Source organism: Xylocopa sonorina, chromosome 12 (genome assembly GCF_050948175.1).
Source record: "Xylocopa sonorina isolate GNS202 chromosome 12, iyXylSono1_principal, whole genome shotgun sequence".
Lineage (NCBI taxonomy): Eukaryota > Metazoa > Arthropoda > Insecta > Hymenoptera > Apidae > Xylocopa > Xylocopa sonorina.
Genome location: NC_135204.1, coordinates 7584629 through 7602061, shown reverse-complemented (window position 1 = coordinate 7602061; position 17433 = coordinate 7584629). Strand labels below are relative to the sequence as shown.

Here is a 17433-nt window from a genome sequence, read left to right as displayed (position 1 = left end):
TTTGACCAAGGAAAACTATATTCTATAATTATAACAAATAATATATATATATATATATATTTGCGAAAGTGTAATGTAAGGTATTAATAAGTAAGAAACAATACTCAAAGCAGATATGTTTTTTTATTAAAAAAAGAAAAAAAGCAGGATTTATATACATAAATCTACTGATTATGTGTACTCAATTTTGTATTATTCCACAAACAAGCAAGATATATTAATATGTATAGAGCAGAGTACTTTAATCCCCATAATTTTGTTAATACATGCGCATCAATCGATTTCTACTAAAATATCAGATAAGGGTTTACGCTGAAGGGCGGGCACAGTAGCATCCTTTGCTGGATAACCGACTGGAAATAGTAGGACAAGCTTTTCATTAGAGGGACGTCCAAGAAGGTTGCGGATGGCAGATCCACAGTTTAAAGGTGTAGAGGTCAGAGTTACCAAACCTGCGTACTAGTTTAAAAAAAAAATGTTCATATATTATATAAAATCCATATTATTCATAGGTATACAGTATAACGCACTACATAGTATTATAATGGTATTACCTGTATAGCGGTGATGAGAATACCACAAGCAATACATATGCTCATTTCATTGTAATAGTGAACTTTCTTTCGACCGTTTGGTAAAAGTCCATAAGTCTGTTTGAACACAAGCACCAAGTAAGGAGCGGTAGTCAGGTATTCTTTAATCCAATTGGTTCTGAGTGGAAGTAAATCGGTGGTCCATTTTACTCCCATTCTCTTTTTATAGTTTATCTCCTCTGTGCTTTCAACGATGTATCGTATCTGTTCTTTCACCTTCTGATTTGATACCGCTACGAATGTCCATGGTTCTGTATGCGCACCACTAGGCGTAGTGCCTGAAACAGATTAAGATGTATAAGAAAAATTTTGTGAAATGTAACGACACATGATATATTGTACCTGCAGCTTTTATTATCTCATGTATGACTTCTTTTGGTACAGGGTCAGGACTGAAAAATCTTATAGTTCTTCTAGCAGCTACTATTTTGTAAAATTTAGAAGCTCGATAGAGTAACTCATCTTCAGATGGTCTGTTATAATCATACGGGATATGTTTTAGATCTATCGGTAGCGCAGGTAAATTGCTATCTTCTAATATCTCTGCATTAATATCTAAAAGGAATTTTATAATTTTTTAACTCTAATGTTAGTAATTATTAAAGTTATGTGCTATTTTGTGTGCTTTTTATGTGCTAATATTTAGGACGAAAAGAATGGATTCCTGAAAAAGTTATATCGTTTGTATCTTAAATAGCATACACAGTTTAAAACGATTATTGTTTAAGACTTCTGGTGGTAATAACATCTAATATTATTACCATCTAGCTGTTCTAAAGTATTATTTAAAGATGTAGAATTCCATTTGCCCTTTTGAATAAAAATGGCGGCCTTTTCCGATACGTGACAAAATATTTTTAAAAAATAACAAGATACAAAACCAATTAACACATAATGCCAGTATTTCGTCCAAAATGGCAAAAGTTCAGCTATCATTTTTGGAAAAGAACGTTTAACATTTTTTTCCCCAAGAACGAAAATTGATTATTCTATTGAATTACTTCGATTGCACTTTACTGAGAACTAACGCTGCAAACATACGTTGAATCGAGTGATGGGATACATTTGACCTACATATTTCCATAAATTATCACTATCGCACGAATTCGGGACTATGTACCCCATTACTCATGCTGATATTTAGATTGAGTTATAATATTAATTTTTCATCAATTATTTTCGATACAACGAAGCGTATAAGTATTCGCTTAATGAGTTTCTAATTTTTCAAGTATGAAAGGAACAAGAACAATTACATGTACGATTAGCAACTATTCGAAATGGAAAATTTGCTTTTGCACCGTGTGTATCGTCTAAAAAACAAAGGAGAGTGTAATCTACTGAAAAATCTAAGTATACATGCATCTTTAAGCAATACACTGAAAACGATTTAATTAATCAGCGTAAAGAGACTCAGGCTACTTAAAAAAAAAAAAAAGAGAAAGAAGGAAATAAATCCATCGACGCTGGCTTAGACAATGACTTTTATTAACATCTTACTATTGTTAAAGACTTGTTACTACAAATAAAGTCACTGTTTACTTTTAATAATCATCATTTATTATAAACAATACAATCCATTGTACATCCAATGTTTCGTTCGATCATATTACAAGAGAAATATCATTCTTATAGATAGATCCATGTTTCCTTTCAAGATAGAAGCCTGTTTTAATAATAAAAATTAACGTTTACCGTAGAAAGGCGAAAAGTCGAAAAATCATTTTTGTATCGGTCGGTAATTTGCCGGCTGCGGCCAGCGCGCGACGCACCAATCCGCGATCAGTCGGTGTTGTATGGTGCGCGGTGCGGATGCGCAGTGTCCAAACGTGCGTGTCTTCGTTGTCCGTCAACACGGACGCGAGAAAACCGTGTTAATCATGTAAAAACGCGGTGTCAACGTGATTTCTCGGATCGTTGATTGATTTCTCGCGGCAATTCGGACGACCGGCGTCCCAGTGTGCACGGAACACGAGCGATTTCGCTACTTCGAACCTGAGTACACGTCGAGACGGATCTTGTCACGCGTACGAAGGATCCGTACGTGCAGTTTCGCGGCAGGCGAAAGGATCGGTGGAGCAAGTCACGTCTCGCGCGAAATGTGTTCGCCTTGAGGAGGATCGCGAGTCCCGTCGCCAGTGACCATCCAGATTTAACGAGCAACAGGGAGATGGAGAACACCATGCAGCCGCCACTTCCACCTCCACCCCCACCATCGGAAATCCTTGCGAACACCAGCACGGAGCACACGGTTACCCATGTCTTGACATTTGGTACGTTGCATTCCTTAACTCCAAGCATGTCTCAATCTCGGCACGGCGATAATATCAGGCTATCTTTCGTGTCGATAACACGCGATCGATTGCCATTTCGAATCGTCGATAACGTTTTGCACGGCATACATAGTTGCCGCATCGAGTAACTTGCCAAAGGCCCCACGCTTGACGCGTGTGTACGGAGAGAACTACTTGAGAAACGTCCAGCTCGTTTTTTCTCCAATTAGAATAACAGTTGCACAATTTTCGAGAGATTCCGTGGTATTTTTGGGAGAAGTTTCTCCGAAATTTTGGTCTCTGTTAAATGTCAGTCGATTGATCTATAGGAAACATTGAGTTCAATTCTGTGGGTGTTGTATGTTTGACATCACTTGTCATATTGTACGCTGGCCAATAACAGCAAGAATATCCAGTTATTTATATATCGTGGACTTTAATTATTCGTTGTCGTTGTCCGAAAGCGTAGAATCAGTAAGAAGGAGATAGAAGTGCGTATCTGTATTGAGGAATAATTTAATCTAGAAAATTGAACAGCAGAAACATTGAAAATTGCATTGATTTATTGAATATTACGTAACTGGATTAAAAAATAGATGTACGTAAGGTTATTTTCAAATTGTTTGAATATCACAATTGTTTCAATATCGCTATGCTTCCTCTGTCTCATTTCTGTGTCCTTAGATAAAGTTAATATAGCAAACAGAGTTAATAATGTCTGAAAGTGCTAAAAATAGATCATCGGCCCAGAGTATTTTCACATTAGCATGTGTCGGTCTTCAGTCTGTCTCTCTTCTCTTGAGAATAAAGGAAGGTTTTTGTACGCAAGATTTTCAAAGAACAGAAATGACACGCACGCGTGAACTTCTAAATTTAGTGACCTGTCAGTCGGAAGGTGGCAGTCTTTTAAGCAAGCAATAGCGTGATGTTTTTTTATTGGTCGATGAAACTGAACAGTGTAGTTGTGGGAGTGAAATGTTTATCAGCCTATGTTGAATATACATGACAGGTTTTAAAATAAGTCAGCTGACCTTTAATTATTACTTTTTTCCCAACATATATTACATGTCTGTTACATAAACGATTGGTCGATCAATTTTCATCAACGCAATGTTGTTTCTGAACTTTAGAATTATTGAAGTGCATTTTAACAATTAATTACAATAATTAAGATATCATTGGGTGAAATGTATGATAGTAATATTTTTCTCGAACGTTTCATAGTATTTTAATCTTGCAATATAATGTTTTGCAATGGAATCGGATATATTTAAACGAAGCTAGGAAGAAAGCAAGATAAATTGTACACTTTTTGTGGTAGAATTGAAAAAGCAGCTGGCAATAATGTTGGGTCGTCATAGTTAAGAAATACACACATCAATCTAAGAATGGTTGATTAATATTTTTTATCTAATATATTCCATTACCAAGATAAAATTGTAGATATTTTACAAGAAGAAGAGAGAGAAAGAGAGAGAGAGCTGAAGCCTAATTAAGTTATCTGCCTATGATACATCCAATTAAATGGATTTTCCGTAACTCGTGGAAAAATGACAACACGACTATTTAGAATAAAATTAATAATTCGATGCGTGTGCCTATATACATATACGCCATTAAATGTCACCAGTTTACGATGTTATCGATCGAATCGATGTTTTTTTTATCGACGATCGATATCTATCTTTCGATGCAGTTCGAGTATATAAATAACCCAGCAATTTAAGTCAATTATATTCACACACATATTAACGAGCCATGCTTTTATCTATCAATGACTATCGTTATTAACATGATAAAAAGATACTTGAATATATGCATATGTATATACATATACAAAACACAAATGATAAATGTGTTCCTCGAAGGCGCATGCCTCTACCGTGTTACCTCGAACTTTTTCAACATATTTTTCAACCTATCCTTGCCACGCGAGAGCCAACATTAGCTAGCCGCGTCAATAAAATAATTCCCGACGTATTTACCATATTCTTCGCGATACGCAAAATTTCATTGACGTACAAGTGGACTCGTTCCATGTGCAAAATATCGATGCGATAAGTGACGTAAATGAGACGCTGATCGATAGAAAAAAAAAAAGCGTCAACGCCAACAAACAGCCGTTTCAACATTTCACAGAAATCCGCAATAATATTCGACGCGACTGCAATCATATTTAACATTCGCATGGAAATCATCGAGAAAAGTATAAAAAAAAAAAAAAAAAACAATCGCAAGTGTATCCCAATGCGTGTGTCCTCCGTTGTTACAGTGTTCGCGACGGCGGACCAGTTAATTCGATTCTCGTGGAATCGAGAAATGGGATTAGCTGGTGTTACGCAACGAGCCGGGCACCAAGTCCGCATAATCCACCACTGGGCGGATCTCGGTGTTTTCCAAATCAGCTGTTAGTCGCCGGTGAAGGGTGACTCGTGAGCCGCGTGAACGCGGGGTGGGGGCGCCGTCAGTCGGCTTCGAGACTTGAGCCGGTGTGCACGGGTCTCGTTCGCTGCGCGCTCCGAGTCACCAGAGTATCGCATTATTTCAGACGCGTGCAGTTCAGTGCGCGCATATGTCTTCGTAGCCTCGTCGCAGGCACGTCGATCGTCATTTGTTTCCTCGTGCGACGTGTCTGCCGAGTAGAAGTGGAACGAGATTTTCGTCCAGTCGAGAGGGAACATTTCGAAAAGAGCGTCGTCCACCGCGGGACTTCCTCCTCGAGACGCTGCTGTTCGTACGGTGTCGTTCGAGTGTGCGGTGAGAAACGTCAAGCTACGTCCAGTCCGCGAATCGCGCGACACGCAGGCACAGCGTATCCGTCCGGACACGCGTGAACGATACGGTGTCCCCGAGTGTCGCGTTCATATTTTACGCCGTGCCCCGTGACCATTGGCCGGACGACGAGAAACCATATGCTCCGTGGTGTTACGTACGGACCCAGTGGAAACTTCCATGTGTCGATGAAGGGGAACACCGTCGCGTGTCGTGGAAGCGCGGCGAGTATTTAAAAATAAAAAGATACCAACGCGAAGAGATACAAACGTGTTCACCAGTTCGCTGGTGCTGCGGCGAGTCGTAGCGAAAACATCTTCGTGACCCACCCTGGGGGACACGTGGCAGCGATAGTGATTCCTACGGCTCTCTTCCACTACGTCGTGTCTTCCTAAACATCGCAGCCGCAGAGAGGGGCCACACCGCGGAGAAGACAGATCGCGCGGATATATTCGCGAAGGTGGCCAAGGCCGAGGCCTCCTCTTGCTCTCCGTACAAGGTACGCGACTTAAAGTGTGTCAGTAGGATAACGACGGCCGATCCGTTTCGTTCGGCCTGACTCGACTCGCAGGAATTGGAACACGACTGCATAACTAGAGAAAGGGATTGCGACATTGCCGATCGTCGTGCTTTTTCGGGTTAACCGAACGCGCGGACACGGAATATCGTCGGTAATGTTTAGCGAGCGACTTCTCTTACCACTCTTCACCCTCCCCCCGACCTTGTCTTTGCGTTAGTTGCGTTGGTATCGCGTTGCGTCATCAGCAAGGGGGAATACATATTATGATGTGTTGATGATCGTGGCGAGGCAAAAAGATAGAGAGAGAGAGAGAGAGAGAGAGAAAAACGAGCGAGGAGGGAGCCGTAGCCTGAGCGAAATTGAGTCGACCAGCACCGGTTTTCAGCGGATACAGTCGAATATCCGAGTGCAACCAGGCTAGTTACCGATTGTGTTCGCTGGTAATCCGGCGTTGCGCGGATAATACGGTTACGGTTAACCCAATACGCGCGCGATATACACCGTTTAACCGAGAAATGGTGGTTATATTAATACGTTGGTACGGGGTGTCTGGTTTGCACGGGGAACACGTGATACACGCGTATCGGGGTCACAGGTTCGGGTTAGGTAGAAACTTGGCGCGTAATTAGCGCACGCTCTGCGTTATAGTACTACGCGGTGTTGACTGACGGTGGAGAGGCTTGGGTTCACGCGTACTACTACCTGGCACGTATCTTGTTTTTTGCTCCACGTTTGTTGATAAGCATCGATACGGCGAACGTCGCACTGTTTTTAGCAGGTTCCCTTTTATTCTTGTTCTTTCGCCAGTCGCGCGGAAACCGCGTCCGTAAAAGTCGATCGAGTGGACTGTTATCTCTCTCTGTTGGTTTCGAGTTTTCGTTTTACGGAACACGCCACGAAGTTCGATTTAGGTGGTCGGACGGTCGGTTTGTTCAGGTAAAGTAAATTCGAAACGCGACACGTGCGCTCGTGGTAGCTTTCATGAAATGATGTAACAAGCGACCGCGATAAGTCGAATATCATTTCTGGCGTGGAATAGTGATTCTCATTCGTTTTGCTCTCCTCGATTCTTTTACTCGAGAGAATCACTGTACGTGCACGTAACGCGTTTATCGACAGTGTTCGCGGCTAGTTTTCGAATCTCCGGATCTTCGTTGCTGTACGATTTCTCGAAGAGGATAAATCGACTAGGGAATTCTCCTACTTTACGCTTAAGAATTCAGTTCCTATTCTTTTATCTCTGAACTGTATTTCGTCGTAAACATCGTAAGTAGGATACACGACTCAGGCTTGTTAGGAGGAGGACGTTACGAGCGTTACGACTCAATAAATCTGAACCGCAGCAGGCCTTTTTAGAGGGAAGTGTTTACGATCGATCTAGGGACATTTGCGGCCTCGCAGAACGCGCTGACACGTGGTACGAAACCAATTTTATCTACGATAATGCGCATTGTCCGCCGTCCTCGTGCAATCTGGCCGCGTATCGTCGAATTGATCCCGAAGACGGATTGTTTTATTGGGACGCAATTGCGCCTGCAATGAGCCGCGCGAATGGAAGTATTGTTGTCCCTTCGTTTCCGTCAGTCACGACATTTTACTGATACGATATCGATTCGTGGCCAATCGTTTAGCAACGAAGGTGACACGATTCGAAATACAGTTTCATTTGTGCCGTAGTTTCAACGCGTTCTTTAATTAAAGAAAGATTTCCAAGTCTTGAAAGCTATGAGTTTCTCGACTCACGATTAGAAACAGGAAACAGCTTTAAAACTATCTTTTCGCTCTGACTCTCTCTCTCTCTCTCTCTTTCTTTTGTTTGTAACAAGAAACGAATAGATTCGCAACTTTTTTTTTTTTTAAGTGTATATATAAAAGTAGATTGGAAACGTGTATTTTCTCACGCTTTTAAAGTATCGAAGTCGATCGATATCAACAAGTATCTTTGTAAGATAAATCACTCCCAATGGAACAATACAACCTCGATAGTTCAGATCGCTGTCCTAATGCCGCGATAAACGTCAACCCTTGACGACTCGCGTCATTTAGCATTGAAGATATAGGTTTTAATTTTTTCTATAGAAAAACGTAGCATTTTCTAGTTAGAGGAGAATATAAAATAACGCGTGCGATAAAATTAAACAAAATTATTTTTATAAATTGCAATACTCATTTCCTACAATAACATTAAGAAGCAATAACGTACAGTGTATTTTTAAATTCGTGCCGTTGAGGATATGCAAATGAATATAGAATATAGTTTTATTATGTTTCGCGTAGAGTATGATTATGTAATGTTAAAATGTTTCATTGAAATTGCTCACGGCGATGCTTACTACGTCTCTGTATAATTTAAACGAAACGCTACGTATATCTTTCATCGTGACGGACTAATAAGAAACTAATTACGTTCCATACGAAAAATCGCGAGTATCGAGTGTATTTCTGATATCAGTGAATACATCTATACGAGTCGACGCGAGTAGCTGAGGGTTGATCGTCCTTTGACTCGCAGGTATATTCAGTAGCGTCGTAAACAGCGTCTATAACCGGTGTCCCGAAAAAAAGGACCCCAAAAACGAGTCTCGCGGTCGCAGAAAGTCCCGCGCGTACGAAACAGGGAGCAAGTAGAGAAGGGAAGCGTTTAAAACTGCTGCGTGGTGTTGTGTTCGAAGGATCGGCGATCTAGCGGCAAGAAAATCGCATTCCAGAGCCGGCCGTCGAAGAGAAACGCTCGAGAAGGGGTGGAAAAATCGCGCAGGAGAAGAGGAGAGCCGTGTCGAGACGGATGATGCGAGGATCGTTCGGTTAACGTGGTCCTGATCGTCCTCCTGCGCCTCGTGGCCGCGTTATGCAGTGACCCTGCGACGATTTCGGGTGCCTCTGCCGCGAGAGAGATCGAGAGAGGGTGATCGAGGATGCTGAAGAATCGCGGGGCGTCGAAGAGCGCGATGAAGAACCCCGAGCACGAGAGCGGTTACTTCGAGGACGGCAGCGACGTCGAGACGAACGTCGAGGAGGCGATAATCGTCGAGGAGAGGAAGTACACGACGACCTGTTACGGGCTGACCAAGGCCATCCACGAGCTGGGCGTCAGGGATTCCACCGAGCCGGTTCCTGATCGCTACGAGAACAGATCGAACAGAGGTACGACACGCGATGTTTTCATCAAAATGTGTATTGTCTGATTTTCGACGATTTTTGGGTACACGATGATCGATTGGTGGATTGGGTAGAGGGTGATGGATTGGAATCGATGATCACACTTGGAAGTTAGAATTGCGGTTGAGTGGTTAGTTACTTATGAGTAGTATGTGTGATTTTGGTCTTAAGTTGAGTTTAGCCTTTGCGCTTGAATTTAATAATGTTTGAATTACCTTACGTTGCACATTTTATTGGCACGTTTGTGAATCGATAGATCTTGATATCACCAGGTTGCAACCCCCTCGAGTGCAAAGGATAGACTCTAATGCAGTGATTGTATCACAGATATTTGTGACGATAAGAATTGGACGAAGTTAAGCGAAATTAAGGAATCTTGTTATTCACGGAATCTTGTCCCCCCATTTACCTCAACTTTGCTATCGTAGAACATGCAAATACTTAAGGGACGACCATCAATTTTTGGGCAATAAATAACGTCGGAACAATCCGCCGTCGGTGGCTTTGTTATCGTTGGCGGATTTACTAACGAGCCACGAGGCGAATTCCTAAATTCGTCCGCAAACGAGCCCCTGAAAACCCCGCGGTGAATCACGCGTTGGACGTTCCTCGACTTATTCAGAGGCACGAAAACAATCCCATTGAGAAGCACGGCTTGTTTGCGTCCAAAGAACAGAGTTCCCCCCTATTCCAAACGCGGCTCGGCGATCCTAGCGGGCAACCTAGTGGGCAACGACCAGAACCGGCAGACCCAATTAGTCGTAAGCTCGATCCAAGTATGTTCGAGCGTAAACGTGACGACTACCAAGTGTCCCGTTGGGCACAAGTTCCGTTTCAAAGGTTGCGCGTCGCGTTTTCGTTCGGGCGTCCTGTGCTATCTCGTGGAAACACTGACTCACGCCGCAAACGCGTGCAACGTCACGTTTAACCCTCTTTCAGGTATCGGGACCTAGAAAGTAAAACGACCACGCGTGGCCACGTGAACCGTTACGATTTTACGATCCTCCATAAAACGAAAAGAATCATCGAGGGATTTGTTTTCTTTTTTTACAGTCGAATTTTCCAATTTTTGCTTTTTGTTCGTGCTTTTGGTCCGTTCTTAACTATTTGTTGGTACAATTTGTGATCAGTTGGATGCACGAATGTTACGTAGACAGGGTAGTTTCGTTTTTCCTTAATATATGCTTGGTTTTCTGGAAAATTCAGTCCGTGGTTACGCGATAACTTTGTTAGATAGCATAATTTCCTTGTTTTGATATCTTTGCGGATGTCTGGATTTAAAAGTGTGATTACCAGAGCGTTCAATGTCAGCTTCGAGCTTTTTCGAGTTTCTCTTTTTATTTTAGCCGTCTTTAAATTGGATTCGGACTGTTCCACTTATTTTTTTTATAGCCAAGTGAGACTACGTGTATCGTCACTTTATTTTTATCGGACGCGGTGGTTTCTCTTTAAACACATTTATGAGCTTGTAAATTTAAACGAAGATAATTCTCCCTTTGATTTCACATCGTACAAGCTTTCTGGCTTCCTTTCGAAACGGGTTTCAGACTGCGATGTTTGATCTTCGGAAAAATTCCTACGTTTTTTCCATTTTTCTCGCGGCTGGACGAGTTCAGACCGCGACCATTCGCCCTTTGAATGTCACCAGGACTTTTTGTGAGATTCCGCCCTTTTTTTCCACCCCTTTCTCTACTAAGTTGCACGCAGCAGCGAAACGGGAGTGCGACTCTTAACCTTTGAATGTCAAGCGGTGGGGTACGCGGCTTCGATTTTTTTTTTCTCTCCACGTTTCGCGGACGGATCTTAAAATTCGTTGGTGGCGAAAAAATGCGACTGAAACCGGATGAAAGAAATGAACGCGATTTGATCGCGCGCCAAACGCTTCTATTATTGCAGCTGTTCAAAGACAGAGCGCACGCGGCGCGCGGTTGCGCAATGCTCTTTCCAAGTGCCATCATTCTTCAGATCCATTGCAACAAACCAGAGTGCACTCGTCCCTCGAAATACTATTATCGAAACGTTGCCATCCGGTCGAGCGATGGGGAAAACACGAGTTATGGCTCTTGCTTATTGTTCAGATTCTCAACCGCGCGAAAGAACTCGTCGTAATTACTACCGTCGCCGCTCTTTCACGTCGCTAGCGTTCCCAACTTCGCTGGAGACCATGGTTTTTATACGCGCCATTTTGAATTCCGTTTCAGTCCCGCGAAAACTCGATTCTTGTCGTTATCGATTAATTCGATGGTATTGGTAGGACGATCACGAGGAGATTGAGAATCCTCTGCAAAGGGACGATCGTTTTCAACACGCTGGAAGTTGTTGAACGTCACAAAATACTCGAACACCTGTTGCAACCTCTTGATACAATGCTTCAAACATCTGGAGGCGTTTCACGGGTGCAACAAAAATCTCCAGTGCAGTTGCCGACTGCGGAGACACCTCGAATTACTCCAAAAAAAGGGCGTCCCCATCCCAGAACCGGACCACCCGAAATTCCCCAAAAGGGTTCGCTCTTTTTTACAAAACGAACTCATTATTTCTGTGCGAGCACGTCCGTGAGAAAGTAGACATACGTTGAACGTGCGAAGCTTTCGAAGTATCGAGTAGCTTTCTGTCTTCTCTGATTATTGAACTAACGCGATACCTCCAAATATGTTTCAGAAGATTTTTATTCTCTTCAAAAGATTATACCTTTTGTAGAAGACCTTTTCAAGTTGCTTCAACTGTAGTACATATATTAATTGCAAGATACCCTTATTCCACTGGAATTCCTTGTCGCAACGAAAGTAGACAATTTCTGATCGCAGTCAGCGCGTCATCGTCGATCCTAAAACCCTATCCGCGCCATAGAGAACGAGCAGTGTCGCAGGTTCTTACAAATGTGTACCGTTGTACCAGCCAAGCTACAATTTCAGCTGCAACGCTGCACAACGGCCAGCTAGCGAAGGCAGTAGTTCGAATAGAACACGCAACATCCTAGAGTCATGCGACAGAAAGCGGACCCGAGTAAATTTCTATTTCGACTCGTCGAGGAAATCCGAGGACGACAGCTCGTAACCGCACCGTGCGGTTTTTACGCGCCTCTCGCGTGTACGTACCTACTGCACACGAGCATTTTTCGCCCTTTTTTTTTTCTTTTCTCTCTTCCCTTTCCTCTGCCTCCGCCTCGCTCGAGTTTTTTCCCCTCTTTTCTTCGCGGTTTGCACGCGTACACACTGGACATCGATCCGACTAATGCGTGGCCTGGGCCACGTACGCGGCACACAACGCCACTTTCTCATCCGCATTCTTCGCTCGAAGAGGAGGCAGGAGAGACGGTTGCATATAATTGGGTCCAGTTTGCAGGGCCAGCAGCGGGGCCTCGGTTGCATTGGGCGCTCGAAGGACACCGTGGCCCTCGTGCAACGGAAGAGAAACACGAGATAATGCAACTGTTACGGGGCTGGAGACCCGTTATCGAACGCCTCTCGGAACCAGTCCCTTTTGGGACCTCGTGTAGGGCGTTGGGTAACCGTTGGCGGTACGATTTTAGGTGTACGATATTCTGCTGGTCAAAGTAAAACGAAAATCAAGAGCGATAAAATCCTGTACGAGCCTTCGTTCTCGAGGAAAATGATTTTTAAGGTTTGTGCAGGTTCTGTCGTTTAACCCACGCTCAACAGTTTCAAAGTCGCGTTTCTTGGAAACGAAGCTTCATATACACTTCTGTTGTACTTCGTTTTTCGTTTACTCGATTTATTGTGTACTCGATTGGTCGAGGATAGAATTTTAGGGAGCGAAATGGAGGATCGTAAAGTGAAACTCGGCCACGCAATCTGCGAGCGTGTTCTATAGAGTCTCGTAAGGCTTCCCAGGCCACGCTGGCGGTGTGTCACGATATAGGGGTAAGGTTGGGCGTTCTATAATTCGTTTTAAGCCCGATGAAAATCGAACATTTGAGAGGTTCCACGATTTCACTCCGGTCTCTATTAAAATAAGCGGCCGTGGAACCGGTAACGTGGAATCTGATTAGTCCATCCGTGGACTCCTCGTGCGGGGACGATACGATGGTGTAAAGTTCAGAAGATTATACTTCGCCGCCGTGATTATAGATTCGAAATGCTAGGATGACGCAGGATTTAGCTGGGAGCCGGTTGTGAAACGCTCGCTTTGAAAGTGTTCTGCTTCTCATCTAATTGAGGGACTCCTTTATTACGCTCTCTGCTATGAATTCGAGAATTATGGCGTAGTAGAATTACTTAAAGGACGTCGAGAACCGTGGAAATTAACGTCACGGAAATTGACGCAGATAGCGGACGATTCTCTATTTTCTTATACTCTTTACTTTTAAAATGTTTCATGGTCATTGATATTCTTTTCAATAAAATCGTACATTTACATATACAAATTCTTGAAACGATCTAATTAGAGCTAATCATCGAGTATTAAAAAGTTATATTGCAGGGTGTATTGTTATAGTTCGTTACGACTGATTTCAGGACACAGTTAGTCAATAGTGCACAGGTAGTTCTCGTTCATCTGTCTTTGATTTAGCTTTCCTTAAACGTTCCTCCCATTAAAAGCTCGTTAAAAATTTTAATTACCGATCTACCACTATGTTTACTAAGTGAGTTCATCGTTTACAAAAAGTCCACTTAGATCGTTTCACAAAGAGAACATGTAATTATCGTTCGATCTTTGCACTTTAACTCGGAGCTAATCCTAATCGCCTTCAAGTGATCCTGCGAACTCCAACTCCGTCTCAACTTAACGTTGTAGTTCCATCCACTTCTTTAAGAATGCACGCGCCATTGCGAGTGCCTGTAACAGATAGCACAAGCACCCTCATTACTTTCTAATAAACTCTCCTCGTACAGGTTGTTTCCAAATTCATGATACGACCAGATCAGAAAAGAACTTAAGAATCTATCCTCAATATTATTATTGTTATTCTTGTTGTACGTTTTACTCTTGTCTGTAACACAGTAAATCTTCACTACCAGTGATTATCGAGTATCCCTGTGGAATCGACAAATATCATCTGCAAGATATCGAATAAAAAGAGGGACCATCATGGCGGCGCGCGGTCTCACGAATCGAAACAGATAAATAACCGTAGCTTTGCTCGAGCGTGGCCGCGCGCAGATGCATTTCCACGGGTCTCGTAATAAATTTATAGATATTTCCGGGTAATGCCGGCCGACAATGCCTCTGTTTGCGGTAGAAATATATATTGGACTCGAGGCTGGTACCGTGTAACGTATCGAATGGTCTGGATTCGATAACCGGTGAAGATGAAATAGCGATCGCGAATCTGTCGACTCCGCGTTTCTATACACGCGTCCAGTTTCCTAGTTCCCTGTTCGTCTCGTTTTCTTTTTTTTTTTTTTGCGCTCGACGCAGGTCCTCGTCAGTCTGCACGCGCTCGTCTGTGCACCTGCGAGAGAACGCGTAATATCGCCTCGCGTTATGTCACTGCACGCAAGTCTAACGTCTTCTGGCCGCAGTTATTATACCCGCTAAATTACTCGTTTCGTTACACGTGTCGCGCACTATCTTTCGTAACTATCTCGCCGCTGTAATCGAATATTTGAATACGAAATCTATGAATTAGCGGTGGATTAGTAGTTGAAGGTAATAATAGCCGTCCATTAGGCCCAATTTGTCGCTGCACGCGAAATGCGATGAAAATATACCGCGTGTACACTACTGGCAGTCGCGTGATTTGCAACTAGCATCAGATACGTCGTGGCGTTCTTAATTTATGGACTGCAACGTGTGTTCACGCGAACGATACGCACGTCCCTGTTCAAAAGTAGACAACAGCTGTCTGATAAAAAGTTACTGTACTACACGGTACGTACATCGATGACGATGAAATAATTTCCGCGTTACGATAAACATGCCTCGATACTTTTGAGCAAGACTGTACGTACACACGTGTCGCGAATGAAAATTGTTGGCCAGCTGACTGAAAGAATCGCTGGGGATGTTTGCACAGAAGCCTGGATGACTTATTACGTTACCAGTCGATCGGGTGTCGAGTAGAGAAATTGATTTTGAAACGAATATGCAAACACGGTGGCGATAAATAACACGGCTGCGCGGGTGGTGGAAGAACGATAGTCGCGGAAGCGACACGGCCAGAGCGATTCTTACCTCTGCTCGCGGTTTCCGCAGACGAATGGCGGACGATTGATCGCGCGCGCGCGCGCGCGTTGTGTAACGTGTAACCTTCGACCGCAAGCTTTCGCGTTTTCGTTTCGACGTCTCTCTTTTTCCCGCTCGCTGGAAACTAGACTATGGCGGTATCGATCGCGACGATACCGAATATCAAGGCTCCGCCGTGTGCCCCGACCTCAGGTATATTTAATGAAGATCCTAGTTCCCCGATGAATGAGATCTTAGGCTGCCTCCGCGACCCAGTTTCCTCAGCGAGAGAGGACGCGGAGTCCCAACGCTCGAGCGTTTCTGGTGAAAGTCGCGGTCCTTTTCGCAGTGGTCCGTTTATTCTGCTATTCTGCTTGGGATATGGATCGAGAATGGAGGAGTACCGTGTGTCATTGGGTTATTTTGTCGGAGTTCCGCTGAGGGATTGGATGGTAATGTCCCGTGTAACGTCTGCAGATATTTTCGAGGAGAGGAGGAATGCGCTGTCTCTCGAAATTGGGTTCTATGGGTCGTTTCAGTGATCCAATTTCGTGAAATATTAATTAATCTCTATACTGGTAAATTTGAGAGATAGTATATAATTTAGTTGGAATTTGAAGAACGTGCACGCGTGCGAAATGTGGTTTTTTCAGAACGATAGGTGGAATTTGTAGATGTTCGCAGGAATTTTTAAATTGACGGACGGGAGAATGTATTTCCAATTTCAACGACGAGCGTGATGAACGGGTCAAGAATTGATACGAGGAAAAGAGCGTTCGCCAGCATTGCGGATGGCTCTCGTGTGCAGGCTGTATGGGTACACCAACGTGTAGCGTTGGGTATCAATGCATCCGTTAAATCCACGATGAACTTAACTGCATTGCTGGCGCAACGTTGGAATATTTCCAAAAGGACGGGGACGGATGTCTCCGCGGCAATATTTAATCAGTTCAGGCCACCGTGCTACTTAATAGCCGTGGTTGAAGTGTGTAACTTCCATCGATTATGTCATCCTAGTTCTCGATCGTCGAGGTCCAAAGTAACCGGCTATTGGGCTCCTTCAAATCGTTAACAACGCGTGCACGGAAATCTTATTTCTCTGTATACTTAAATTAAGAACTTTCAAACATTTTCCTATGCGTACACGTTCAATGGTACAATCTCGCGTACAATGGGAGGGAGAGAGAGGGCAATTCTGTCTTGCAAACGTCGTGATTTACGCGTTGGTATCCTGGTCGACGCATTCTTGGAATCACTTAGCACATTTTCACATATATTTCTTTTTTACTACAAAGTAAATTGTATATAGATTGAAAAATGTACGATTGTAAATTATAATACGAATTAACGGGCAGCAAACCTGTCAGGAACACCAGACTCAAAGGTTGACTTTAGAAAGCATTATCATAATTAACTTGAAACACTGATTAGACTTGAAAATCACTATGGCCTCTGTAATATTGGACGAATGAAAAAAAGGACGGAAACGTAAAGGATTCTGGGTTCAGCGTGGACGAAGTCGAAAAGAATTGGCAACGAGGCGATATAGAATGTATTTTGAGCACGTGCACGCACCCATTCTGAATAAATTACATTAATTAATGATATCCTAGCATGCAGAGATATTTTTTCTTATAAAAATTCACTTTTCTCGTTCATTCTTGTCTCGTTTTCAAGAGCTAGGAAAATTGCAGATAATCGCAGTTGGTTGTTTTATCACGAGGAAACAAAACCTCGATTGTAAAAGGGTTAAGAATAAAATTCATTTACTCGAACGGCACAATAGGCCGACTGTCTTCGAGCAGCAATTATTCTCGCTCGCAGAGCTGCGTGTACGCGGTTTATTTGGATTCGAGCTACACGAACACCCCTTACTTGCAGCGGAATTTTAATGCGACTCACCTTGCTCCGTGGCAACTTAATTGAACGCTCCTTCTCGCTCATCAAAAACTCATCGAGGATTTCTTTTCAGCGGATCCGGTGGAAA

The 17433-nt window shown here is 43.2% G+C and overlaps 2 protein-coding genes across 6 annotated transcripts in view; one reads left to right on the top strand and one right to left on the bottom strand.

The window, feature by feature from the left end:
- Nucleotides 1–103: 103 nt before the first annotated feature.
- Nucleotides 104–2186, bottom strand: Iyd (Iodotyrosine deiodinase). Of its 2 annotated transcripts, none has more exons than XM_076905792.1 (4): nt 2136–2186; nt 936–1148; nt 555–871; nt 104–459 (listed from the first exon to the last, which is right to left on the bottom strand). In XM_076905792.1, the coding sequence occupies exons 1-4, from the start codon at nt 2149–2151 to the stop codon at nt 274–276; spliced, it is 732 nt and encodes a 243-aa protein (XP_076761907.1). In that variant the 5' UTR covers nt 2152–2186; the 3' UTR covers nt 104–273. The 2 variants fall into 2 exon arrangements, with proteins under 2 accessions (XP_076761907.1, XP_076761906.1); XM_076905791.1 differs by lacking the exon at nt 2136–2186 and adding an exon at nt 1355–1671.
- Nucleotides 2187–2668: 482 nt separating this feature from the next.
- The window catches only part of LOC143429743 (ribosomal protein S6 kinase alpha-5), a 32166-nt gene continuing 17401 nt past the window's right edge, over nt 2669–17433 (top strand). The window contains exons 1-2 of one of the 4 annotated variants that reach the window (XM_076905491.1): nt 2738–2866; nt 8831–9302. In XM_076905491.1, coding sequence (XP_076761606.1) covers nt 9074–9302 — 229 coding nt within the window. In that variant the 5' untranslated portion in view covers nt 2738–2866; nt 8831–9073. Of the gene's footprint in view, nt 2867–5923; nt 6138–8830; nt 9303–17433 lie in introns of those variants that run through there. The other 3 variants (XM_076905490.1, XM_076905492.1, XM_076905493.1) reach the window with 3 other exon arrangements.

Excerpts from the sequence above, each read along its gene's own strand:
- Iyd (XM_076905791.1), bottom strand. The coding sequence starts at position 1,529 with ATGATAGCTGAACTTTTGCCATTTTGGACGAAATACTGGCATTATGTG. Across the intron at positions 872-935 it reads TGAGATAATAAAAGCTGCAG|GCACTACGCCTAGTGGTGCG; the intron begins GTACAATATATC and ends AATCTGTTTCAG. Across the intron at positions 460-554 it reads TTCTCATCACCGCTATACAG|TACGCAGGTTTGGTAACTCT; the intron begins GTAATACCATTA and ends TTTTTAAACTAG.